Genomic DNA, 13342 nt, shown 5'->3' with positions numbered 1-13342 from the left:
TAGGGATGCTTAAGTGCGGCTTGGTGCGGCTGGAAGAACTCCTAATGGACTAAGACGTGAGGTCTCCTTGAAGCATATACCGAGCTCAGGAAATTTCATGGGGTCATACATGAACTCCTGACAGATTGGGATTGGATTGGTGTAGGTGAAATCTCAACTTGTTTTCAAATTTGGACCCACTCGCGCAAAAACATGCCACAAGTATAACTATATATATATATTATATGTATATTCAAACACCTATATGAAAACTTCAAGCATAGGTCTATTTTGATTTTTTGAGTATTAAAAATCAGTTGGTTTTGGTCCAAGTGCTACTTTAATAATAGAAGTTGTTTTGGACATAAAATCTTGAATTTTCATTGCCTGGGAGTCACTTTGATTAATTTATAACTACCAGCTAGCCTTCAAAATGTGGAGTTCTCAAAATAGGAAATTTATTTAGACTTTCTGACACCTAAGCTATGTAAAAAAAATAAATAAATAAAATTAAAATAACTATGGTACTAAGGAAATAAATGCAGCTTTCAAATATTTACTCTGTAAATTCATTGTCTTCTTTTGTGCTTACTCCATTAACACCAAACCATGTTTAGTTAAACATGTTTATTTCACTATAAATGTTATCATGATTTGACTATCTCTATAAACATCAATTGTCTCAAAAAAATCTGCTTTGTGTTCAGAGATAAAATTCATTCTTGTAAATTAAGAATGAAATTAATTGAAGATATTTTATTTTTGTGAACATTCCTTTGTGAATTGCTGATAGAGTGGTTTTCATAGACCCACGAAATAATTTTTGGCTTAATTAACAATTGAAAGTTAGCGAGCTATTCATCCATTGTTCTTTATTGTAAATTAGTCATTATTACTAAACTTTGTTAAGTAAATTTCTTTTATGAAGATCACTCTAATTTTTTGTGACGTCCATATGAAAATGTATATATGCACCTCCCCAACCCCTGCCCCACTCTGATTAATTAAAAAAACATCATATTTCATAGCAGTTTTTAAGAAACTGCATTTAGTACACAAAAAAATTCTATATCAATGATAGTTTATCTATGGAATATTTATTTTTGAAAATTCATTAATGCGGTAGAGCAGAGCAGATACAGTATGAAAAAGTATTTACTTTTTTAAAAGTGAACCCTGTAAAAACATGAACCAATGATTTCAATTTAAAAATTTCAAAAAATTTAAACGAGCTTTACATTTCAACGGTCTATAAAGTCGTTCAAATTCTCCTACACCTCTTCAAAGGTAGGGTTGATGCAGTGATGCTCAGGCCATCCTTGAGTTTTTCAGCCTCTGTTTTCACTAAAGTAATGGAATAGAAGAATGTTAGTTAATTCAATGCCCCTTCTCTGTTAGCTTGGAATTGAATACATTTTTTTCATAAAAAACATCCCTTAGGGTTGTTGAATGTATGACCTTTTTTATTGGGGTAAATTAGCGTCTTCCTTAGTTTAACATAATTCTTTTAACCTGATATAGTTGGAGCAAAATAACAGTGTATGAAGAAAAAGCCTTCTTTTGAATACTAAACTCACCTCGCAATACCCCAAATGTCAGACTTACCTCTGTATTTCCTCTTCACTGGTATTTTTTCTTTGTTAACATTGTTATCTTTTCTTTGATCTTTGCTTTGAATGCCTTTGCTATGAAGGTGAATGTCTTCCCCTTTGCATTCACCCTCACTGTCTATGCCATTGCTTTCTTCCTGGCTTTCTTCATGATCACTTCCATCTTGGTTATCATCTCCCTCACCTTCGTCAACAGTTTCTTCTCCCACTTTTTCATCCATGCTTTCCTCTCCCTCACTATCATCTGTTTCGCTTTCCTCTTCCCCCTTTTCATCAAGGTTTTTTTCTCCCTTAATTCCATCCATGCTTCTTTCCACTCCCTCACTTTCAGCCCTTATTTCCTCTCCCCCACTTTCATCCTCGTCATCCCCTTTGCATTCATCCAAACTTTCCTCCTCTTCACATTCAGCCTTGTTCTGGTCCCCTTTGTTTTTACTCTTTCTCTCTTTTTTTCTCTGTTCACCATCACAGCCATTTTCAGAGGCTGAAAAGTAATAAAAGACATAGCTGTTCCACATGCATCATAATTTCTGTTAATAAAAGGAATAACTGAACATTTCATGTCAAACGGCACTAATTTTCAGCCACAGCTACTGTCAATGTCTACGATTTATTTTTTATATAGATTTTTCTCTCTTTTGATCCCAAACCATGGCTTTCCTCCGTTCACATTATTATTGTTAAAAACTTAAGAGCATCATCACAACAGCCTAATATGCGCTTTAAATTCTTGTTGCTTGATTAAAATGGTTGAGAATAAAAATCTCTCTACATATCTATTCACTTCAAAGTTTTTGTTTATAATTAAAAGTAGCTTTTGGGAAGCAAGCTAAATGTACCATGCTCTAAACAGCTGCAGCATATGAAAATTAACCACCCACCATTTTCATGTTTAGACCATCATTACTGGCATGTTTGCAATGCGATTGACTGTTGTTAGACTTCTGTATACAGACATATATTCCGTTTTCCCATTGATGTATAATTGCTGAGTTAAAAGAAATAAGATTTTTGCTCTGATTTTGTTTATGACTTTGTTTAGATTGCTGACAATACATCTTAAAGCCAAAAGAGTTAATAGGACGTCACCATAAATTCAAAGGAATTGCAGCATATATTGCCCTCCACATTACTTTCTTCATGTACAAAAATGCGATAATGAATTGTAGTTACAGTATATATATAATTAGTACCTTGGCCTCCAGCATACTTCCTTTCAACCAATTCGATAAAATTGGTTGAAAGTGAAGATCCTGGCACAGAGATGCTCTTATTGAAAGAGCTTTTTCCGACTTGGTCTATGCCCTTCTTAGTCTTAAAGTGGTTTGTTGGCGAATCTTTATGTAGATAGTAATGCCTTCCCTTCTTCGCCCCAGGGATCTCTAGGAGCTCATCGCACAGCTTCCTTGGATGAACTCCAATAAGTGGAGCCAGTGTATTGTACGAAAAGCCAACTGACTTCATAGACTTGATTTCCAATAGCTTTATATGCTGTGAGATCTACGAGAATGGAAATGTAATATATTGCACTAATAATTTGAAATTGGGGCTCTCTTGCAAAGGTCTAAAAATACATGGTAAATTAAATACAGAACGTGGTTACTTATCAAGGCATAAGAACTATCAGTGAAGAATGGATCATATAATAATTAATATTTTAACTTCTGGGTATTCAGAGCAAACAATATTTATCTACAAATTGAATTTTGGTTATAAAATGTTTCAGTGATTTATTCTAAAGGAAGTGATGTTGACAAGGGTTCACAATTGTACCAAAAATTGAAAAGTATGGATTTTTTATGTGCTTATTGAAGGATAGTTTTGCAGCCCTCCATTTCGAAGGCCAATAGGCTAACAAAATGAAACTGTAGGTAGTTTTCAAGGTTTCCTCATAAACTAAAAGGGTTAGTCCAATCTAAGATAGAGTAGAAAATGCCTGCACCTCTTAACTGTTTACATACATACATACATACATACATACATAACCTTTATTAACGTGTCTAGGCGTTCTAGTGCCTGTAAGCACTAATTGGGGACACCCTAAAACTACATTATATCATTAAAAAAAAATTATTAAATACTTTGAAACATTAAGAAAGCCCTTGGATACGCGCACATTCATTTAACCAAAACATAAGCGGCATTCCCTCCCACATCCTTCCAGAAATGATGTTACGTCCTTCTTACGTATCATAGTCTTAAAGGATGCCAAGGTCTCCCCCTTGCTTAATTTTGACCACAATTGTGGTACGAGAAATCTGAGAGAATGTCTTCCATAGGTGACAGTATTAAACCGAGGTAACATAAAATCCGCATTTCTTAGGTTTTATCTCTTAGTATTCTCCTCATTGATATTAAAAATATCTGCAATTTGGTCCATAGTTAATTTGTTTTAAACTTTAAACATCAAAATGAGTATATCTTGCAACCTCCTGTTTAGTAGAGTAGTTAACTTAGCTCTTTTCAGCAAGGTTTTGTAGCTCTCTGTAGTAGTATTGTACACTAGTCTCAAGGCTATTTCTTGTAGACGCTCCAATTTATGACTATCTGATGCCGTGCAAAAATGCCACTCTAGGTGGCAGTATAGGTAAGATGTGGCAAGATAGCTGATTTGTACAAAAGTAGCTTGGCATTTATTGGGACAAGATTCTTGCGCCTACTTAATATTCCGACCATCCCACCAACTTTCTTACACACACTATGTATATGATCTCTAAAATTGAGGTTTTCATCTAGGTTTACACCCAGGATCATGACTTATGCACTATAACCAGACACTGACCTGTCTCTTATCAAAGCTCTTAATAGTTCTTGTGATAGAATTTATTACATCTTCTGTTTTCTTTGGGACAGGGCCTGCTGCAGCTGATGTAGCTTGGAATCTGGCATCTTCACATCTTTTTTTTGATGCTCCATACGCTGCCATGATGAAAGGTGCCAATGTTGACTCGATATATGACCAGATTTTGGGTATTTCATTGTTCATTCCTGCAATCTTTAAGAGCTTTGGAAAAAGCAATAAAATATATATTAGTGCCTATCTTTAAGTGGAGGTGATAAGGATCACAATTGTTTAATACATAAAGTTGGGCAATTATACACTAATTAAAAAAATAATAACCAAAAAAAAAAAATAATAAAAAGGTTCTAGCCCAGATCAGGTATACAATTTGATATCACCAAATCAGTGATCAAAGTTAATAAGAACCAGCTAGGAAAGCCCATTATGTCTGGCCTGAAAAGTTTACTTCCCGGGTTTTTTTCAAATCCAATTAAAGTTACTGGATAGTTTCTTACGATCTTAAAAGGCAGCAGCCACAAATTTGCAAAAAATAAAAATTAATTTCCAGTTTTTATCACGTTTGTTGAGCTTACCTCAATTGTATGCCAAACTACAATTTTGTAGCTTGGTATTGATCTGATAAATTCTTTAGAAAAAATATTTTCTAATTGATCAGAAACCAGATCTCTATCTTCTTTAGAAGAGTTAATGAGGAATTTCTCAGTTAAATGAAGAACCTCCACGATAGCAATCTTGGCTTTTCTGCTAGCTAGCTGAAGTTGTGCTTTTTTCTCTTCCATCTCGACCGATGGCAGTATTGGGTTTGGCCTTTCAAACAAAATAATGGCCATTCTAGAGAAAGATCTGAAACAAAGGGAGAATAAATTTAACATAAACATAAAATAATTACTAAAGAACAAGTTTTTAGAATACAATGAATTCTACTGGCCAGCGCCTCTCAGCTGAGACTGTTAAAGGGCAAACACATAAGGTACATCTCTGTGTGTGCCAGTAACATATGCGTCACTGAGACAGGCAAGAGAATTTCTAAATAACTTTGTGGTATTTTCATGAATACAAAAACAAACATGGCTATATTTCCCACCAGAGAAAAAATTTCCAAACACCGATTTTCATCCTATCACAGGATATCAATGTGATTTTCTGAGTGAGAAAAACCTGTAAAAATTGTTCTAAGCTTCAAAGCCATCCATAATCTTGAAAATTTACTAGAGATTTTACCTTTTGTCGTTGAGACAGGCAAAATTTGCACTTATTACCGGTGGGCTTCTAGGTTCTCCTCTTGATCTCACTGTTTCTTTACCAGCCTAACAATGATCCATTTTATTATATAATTATCCGTAAAATAATTAGATTTCTAAAGTTTGAAACACACATGTAAAAATAACAGTTTCGCTAACAAAATTTCTTAAATTAAAACTTTCTCTGAAAAGTTTGATTTTATGGCGCTTTATATCATAAATACAGGATATTGCATTCTCTATTACAAAAATCATTAATAATTCATTAAAAGTTACACAATGAAAGACAATGAAAATCGCAAACCATGAAAAGATCTGTAATTCTCGATACAGATTTGCCCTGATTTGCATAAGCTTTGACTCTTATTTTCTCCAAATCAAATAGGTATATTTCAAATTTTTTTGTAATAAAAATATTGACTATGCAGGGAGTTTCAGAAGTAATATATAAAAATATATTTTACTTAAAGATCAAGAAAAGATTGATATTGACTTCCTTTTTTTGGTGAGACATGCTAATTCTACATCACATTTGACCCATGTATAAGTTGAGGGCAAATTTTTAAGCTGATTTTCATGTCTTAAAAAATGGACTTATACACGGGTAGATACGGTAGCTGATTTCCGTTCATCTTTTGTGCTATATGAAAAGAGCAAATTATAGAGAAAGAAAAAAATGGTCATATGTTCTTTAGCCCAGTCACAAATGATTTATAATCATGTGGGATTGAGTCAATGCGAATGTTTAGGATTAATTTTAGCTTAACAATAATCTGTACACCAAATGAAGTCAAACTTCTCAAAAAAATTTCTCAAAAATCTTATAAGCAATAATTTTAAAAAGCAATTTTATGCTAACATTTTTTTTCGCATACACTCAAGGTTACTGTAAACCTTTGCAGATGTAAATTTTCAAAAACTCATTTAGGCTTCACATTTAACCCATTGACACTTACGTTTAACACGTGCCGACGAAAAGTCAAAATGTTAGAGATACCAAGAAGGCAAACACAATGCGCAGTAAATTTTTAAAAACCAGGTTTTCCAAAAAACAAGCTCCAGTGAAAGAGGGCTAATTAAAAAACTTATTTCTTGTGAAAAAAGCGATAGGTGCATATTACGTTTGAACTATGCAAAAATCAAGATGAAAGATAAAAATCGCTAAATATTTAACCAACAATATAACTCTTTTACTCACCTGATTAAATAAAGCCTGGACAACATCCTTCACATCTTTAGCATCGGTGGGATCATCCCATGCCCATGGTATGTCACAAAGTTTGGAACGGTCCAGAGCCTTAGCTGCTGAGTAATCTAGGACAAAAAAAATCATTGGAACAAACGCTACTTCCATTTAGCCAGTATTAAAAATAGCAAAATTACCAAGTTTGAAGTAAAAGCTTGTAACCTGAAAATGTTATGAATTTCTACCCACAGAAAATGAGACCAACGGGCCAAGCTTGCCCAGTTCGATTATTTTTGATTGGGAAAATGCCATTTTTTAAATGAATATTCATATTTTTGTCAGGTTAAAAGTAATTGTTTATTTTTTATTTTATTTTTGCCCCTTTATTACTTTAGATACAGTTTGAGTCACAAAAAAATTATTACAATGAGGCAGGAAAGCCCAAGGAAACCATGCAGCTTATACAGCATGAGCTTTCCATAATAAATTGGGTATTAATTAAAGTAACTGAATGACAGTGGCAGAATAATAAATAAAGTAATATGGTAAAGAAAACGAAATAAAGAGAAAGAGAAGAAGGGGGGTAGAGGGGAAGGAGTAATACAAAATGTTCAATTTCCAGTGATAATGGTTTATAGCAGTTAATTGATTGGTATCAAAATACTCACCTTTAACATCTGAATTCCCAACAAGGGACAAGCATGCTTTTAAGACCGTTGTCTTAGAAGTCTCTGTGTCTCCTGTTAGGAGAGTAACAGGGCACTCTCCTCCTTTCTGTATAATTCTCGGGTAGCCAAGACTAACAGATGTCCCACCCAGAGCCAGACATGCAGCTGCAAAGTTTGATGTCAATAAATTTCTCATGGCTTTTAGAAGGTCTGTCAAGCCATTCACATTCATCTCATGAGAAAAGGACTCCATGTACTTGCTTAATATTTCTGCAAATGAATCAAAATGTTAAAACATAACTAACATCCTTACCATGAATATTCTTTAGTGGAAAAATCACGGAGTTGAGGGAAGTTATGGAGCATTTATATGTTATTGTGTTTTAAAAAAGTGCTCATTTAGAAGATACCTATTTTAGCACCATTATTTTACTATAAGGCAAAATGAGCACCGAAGGGCATTCCGTCCAAAGGAAAACAAAATATTTTAGTATAACTAATATAAACTGACCTCTATCCACCCGATCTTGAGCAATATTTTTGGACTTACGGAAGAGCACATATCTTCTGTCCTCTGGAAGAAGTTTTTTTGATGCAGCACATACCTGAATTTTTTCATTCAAGATAAAAGTGCCATCTTTTTGCCAACCAGGATACTAAAAAAAAAAAATCCATATAAATCTTTTCAGGAGAGTACCAGTAGCCCAATCAATTAGAACCATACCGTTATAAATGTTAAGTTAACTTAATGAACTCATATATGTGAACGATCCTTCGCAGTAAAGCACTATTTGAGCAATAGTGAAAATCAGACCTGAAAAAAATTTCAGGCCTGTACGGGATTCGAACCACTGACCTCTGCGATACTAGTGCAGCGCTCTACCAATTGAGCTAACAAGCCAAATGGGAGCAGGCCATCAAATTAATTCGACATAAACCCGTAGATATCGGGTTTATGTCGAATTAATTTGATGGCCTGCTCCCAGTTGGCTTGTTAGCTCAATTGGTAGAGCGCTGCACTAGTATCGCAGAGGTCAGTGGTTCGAATCCCGTACAGGCCTGAAATTTTTTTCAGGTCTGATTTTCACTATTGCTCAAATAGTGCTTTACTGCGAAGGATCGTTCACATATACGTCTCATAACCGCAGTTCATACATATGTTTCATATGTTTGTTGTCGTTTAATGAACTCAATTAATGATAGAAATGAATTTCAATTTAATTTAAATTCTTTTTTCGTTCTGGCCTTCCACTAAAACAACATTTCACTGCATTTATGGCTCAAGTTCAATAAGCTTACCAATGAAGCAACTGTCCTGGTTTGATGGTCGTCGCTAGTCAATATGAAGTCTTCAGTTTGGCGATACATGTACTCCCCAAGGTCAATATGGGGTGCATCTCTTGGGGCTCTGTAATAGAGACTATCGTCGCAGTGCGCTTGTAATACATCCAAAACCTTGTTTGAATTACACAATTGTGCTAAAGTCAGAGCACATTGCCTAAGTTCAAAATGAAAAAAAGATATATATTTTTGTCATGCGAGCATGCATGAAATATAAAACGATCATTTTCTAGACGTGAAAACTCACCAGCTTTTGTTACAGGATGAATGTGGTTCAATGTTAAATATAAATCCATTTTTCCCACATGGAGTTGTAAACTGTGCTGTTACTTCAGTTGTAAAATTAGAAATTGCATGTGCTTTTCTTGTTCCATAATCGAAAACAAGTTTTCCATCTTTTTCATAGATATTAGAATTCTGGAATAAAAAAAGTATATCAGGATAATATTAAGGTCCACCACCTCCAACCTCGTCCCCAGGGCCCCCTACGCTACTTTCAAAATGGCGGGAGGGTCCGCCATTTTGAAAAAAGCGAAAAGGGGGAGCCCTGGGGACGACGCTTAGTCGAGCACAGGGAGAAAAAGAATTAATGAGAGGTTTTTAAAGTTCTAGGTTGAGCAGCTTATCCATCCCCGCCTTTATTCTTGCCTTGGGTTTATGCTCAAAAAACTCCTTTATGCTTAAAACATTCTTGGGAAGAATAAAGGATGAATCATCTGCCATACTTTCTCTATACTTTGTTTCTTTCATTTCAAACGATTAGAATTAAATGTCTTCTCGGATAAAGACTTGAACATGAAAGGTTTTTTGGTACTGTTACGGGCTAGCTACCGACGTTAAAATATAGATTCACTTTACCCTTTATCTTTAACTCGCAAAGAGCCGCCTCGCACAAGGGAAAGGTCTTCAAGGAAAACTGTCCAAATTTCATGAAAACGGATGAATAACAAACGCGCCTTGTTCCTTTTTCAAACAAACTTTTTGTGCCGCCGCACATTTTTTTTTCTTGCGAGGTTAAAATATGACGAATATTATCCGCACACGGTAAGTTTTTTTCCTACGTGAGGCGATGAGCAAATGGCACAAGTGATACTTCCCTCTCCGTGTGCGGCGGGCTTAAAGACGTATCGTAAACTAAGGCATCGAGATATATAGTAGATTCAAAGTTTTGCGAAGCGAACGAAGCGGAGCAAAAAAAAAAACATGAAGCTCTCGTTGGCTTCGCCTCTCGCCAAATGAGAGTCACTTAACGAAAATTTATCATAACATTTTAGTGAAAAATGCACTATATTTGAAATAAATGAACAAAAAGAACCTTCTGACTTGATCCACTACTTCTTGTACTACTTGCTGAAGCATCAGCGACTTGTGAATCATCCATTGTCCGTACCGTGTTGAGAGAAAGCATAAATCTATTACTTGACCACTTTAATCTTGGCTGTCTTGGAACGAACTGAACCACCTCGTGGCAAAGAAGAGAATGTAGGTCTGAATGAATTCCAATCAAAACGCATTTGAAGAAGGTGTCAGGGCGTGAAAAATTTGAATCTCCGATTTCAAAAGCTCTTTGTTTTATTCTCTAGACAGATTCCCCGTAGATTTAAACTAGCCTGTAATAATTATTTGTATTTTCCGCGCCCTTATAGTTTTCTTTTAAATTAATTGAGCGCACTAAAAAACTTTCATCAATTGCTATCTTTTAAGAATAAACCCTTTTAATTCTTTTCGTGTCAACTCACTATTTAAGTTGAGCTGTCCAATTTTTACGATTGAGCCCATTTGTTGTCGAAGACTAAAGTCATCCTAAAACTTTGTAGCTTCCATGCATGCACAACGAGGTACGTGAACTTATCTGCATGCCAGTTGCAAAGTAAGTTTAGGTAAATACACAGGGTAAAAGGAAGATGAAGCCCTATTTCATGTCGTTTTTCAATTTAATAGTTCTATGAATGCTATACGCTCGATATGCTGCAAAAGAACTGTAATTCAAGGATGGCAGTTCATCTCATGTCATTTGACACTTTTACCTGTATTGTAGGTGCAATCTCAACTTAATTTCAAATTTGGAACCCATCGCGAAAAAACATGCCTCAAGTATATATTTTTTTCTTTATTTACGTATATATAAATTTCGAAAAACAAATAGTCTTCGATTTCAAATTGTGTGCATTAAATAAAGACAACATTCGCAAAAAGGTACGTCCGGCAATTTCCTGAAATTACAATAGCTTCTTTTGTATACCTTTCGAAAGGGATTAAACTACCAGATATCAAATTAAATGAAAAAGATGATATGAAGCGGATAACCTTTCTGCTAACCAGTCAATAACATGTTTTATCTCCTATTGTTATTTTTTTTCAATGATGTAGTAGACTACTGATTAAGGAGTGTTGATACGTGTAATTGATCAACTTAGGAATACACAGGAATACATTGAAATACACAGGAATACATTGGAATACACGGGAAAACATAGGAATACATAGGAATACATAGAAATACATGGAATACACGGGAATACATGGAAATAGGAATACAAAGGAATACATGGGAATACATAAGAATACATGGGAATACATGGGAATACGTAGGAACACACGGTAATACATGGGAATACATGAGAATACGTAGGAATACATGGGAATACGTAGAAATACGTAGGAATACATAGGAATACATGGGAATGCATGGGAATACATGAGAATACATGGGAATATATGGGAATACATGGGAATACATGGGAATACATGGGAATACATGGGAATACATGGGAATACATGGGAATACATGGGAATACATGGGAATACGTAGGAACACACGGTAATACATGGGAATACATGGGAATACGTAGGAATACATGGGAATACGTAGGAATACGTAGGAATACATTGGAATACATGAGAATACATGGGAATACATGGGAATACGTGGGAATACATGGGAATACATTGGAATACATGGGAATACATGGGAATACATTGGAATACATGGGAATACATGGGAATACGTATGAATACGTAGGAATACATGGGAATACGTAGGAATACGTAGGAATACATAGGAATACCTGGGAATGCATGGGAACACATGGGAATACATGAGAATACATGGGAATACATGGGAATACATGGGAATACATGGGAATACATGGGAATACATGGGAATACGTGGGAATACATGGGAATACATGGGAATACATGGGAATACATGGGAATACATGGGAATACATGGGAATACATGGGAATACATGGGAATACATGGGAATACATTGGAATACATGGGAATACATGGGAATACGTATGAATACGTAGGAATACATTGGAATACATGAGAATACGTGGGAATACATGGGAATACATTGGAATACATGGGAATACATGGGAATACATTGGAATATATGGGAATACGTAGGAATACATGGGAATACATGGGAATACATGGGAATACATTGGAATACATGGGAATACATCGGAATACATGGGAATACATGGAAATATATGGGAATACATTGGAATACATGGGAATACATTGGAATACATGGGAATACATGGAAATATATGGGAATACATTGGAATACATGGGAATACATGGAAATATGTGGGAATACATTGGAATACATGGGAATACATGGGAATATATGGGAATACATTGGAATACATGGGAATACATGGGAATATATGGGAATACATTGGAATACATGGGAATACATGGAAATATATGGGAATACATTGGAATACATGGGAATACATGAGAATATATGGGGATACATTGGAATACATGGGAATACATTGGAATACATGGGAATACATGGGAATATATGGGAATACATTGGAATACATGGGAATACACGGGAGTACATGGGAATACATTAGAATACATTGGAATACATGGGAATACATGGGAATACATGGGAATACATGGGAATACGTAGAAATACGTTGGAATACATGGGAATACATTGGAATACATGGGAATACATTGGAATACATGGGAATACGTAGGAATACGTGGGAATATCTTGGAATACATGAGAATACATGGGAATACAAAGGAATATATGGGAATACATGGGAATACATAGGAATAAATGGGAATACACTGGAATACATGGGAATACGCAGGAATACATGGGAATACATTGGAATACATGGGAATACGTAGGAATACGTGGGAATACATTGGAATACATAAGAATACATGGGAATACATGGGAATACATGGGAATACATGGGAATACATGGGAATACGTAGGAATACGCAGGAATACATGGGAATACATGGGAATACGTGGGAATACATGGGAATACATTGTAATACATGGGAATACGTAGGAATACGTGGGAATACATTGGAATACATGAGAATACATGGGAATACATGGGAATACATGGAAATACGTGGGAATACGTGGGAATACATGGGAATACGTAGCAATACGTAGGAATACGTAGGAATACATAAGAATACATTGGAATACATGGAAATACATGGGAATAATACATGGGAATACGTA

General features: G+C 35.1%; 1 protein-coding gene across 1 annotated transcript; it reads right to left on the bottom strand.

Annotated features, from left to right (window-relative positions):
- Nucleotides 1-415: 415 nt before the first annotated feature.
- On the bottom strand, nt 416-9281 carry LOC111344579 (uncharacterized). The gene is made up of 11 exons (XM_088743071.1): nt 9076-9281; nt 8787-8985; nt 7999-8143; nt 7488-7757; nt 6832-6947; nt 5614-5699; nt 4965-5235; nt 4372-4593; nt 2783-3089; nt 1585-2073; nt 416-1323 (listed from the first exon to the last, which is right to left on the bottom strand). The coding sequence occupies exons 2-11, from the start codon at nt 8853-8855 to the stop codon at nt 1241-1243; spliced, it is 2058 nt and encodes a 685-aa protein (XP_088599197.1). The 5' UTR covers nt 8856-8985; nt 9076-9281; the 3' UTR covers nt 416-1240.
- Nucleotides 9282-13342: the final 4061 nt, after the last annotated feature.

Source organism: Stylophora pistillata, chromosome 13 (genome assembly GCF_964205215.1).
Source record: "Stylophora pistillata chromosome 13, jaStyPist1.2, whole genome shotgun sequence".
In the NCBI taxonomy this organism is placed as follows: Eukaryota; Metazoa; Cnidaria; class Anthozoa; order Scleractinia; family Pocilloporidae; genus Stylophora; species Stylophora pistillata.
This window is presented reverse-complemented; position numbering and strand designations above follow the sequence as displayed.

Excerpts from the sequence above, each read along its gene's own strand:
- LOC111344579 (XM_088743071.1), bottom strand. The coding sequence starts at position 8,855 with ATGTATCGCCAAACTGAAGACTTCATATTGACTAGCGACGACCATCAA. Across the intron at positions 8,144-8,786 it reads CCAGGACAGTTGCTTCATTG|TATCCTGGTTGGCAAAAAGA; the intron begins GTAAGCTTATTG and ends TTTTTTTTTTAG. Across the intron at positions 7,758-7,998 it reads TCAAGATCGGGTGGATAGAG|AAATATTAAGCAAGTACATG; the intron begins GTCAGTTTATAT and ends ATTCATTTGCAG.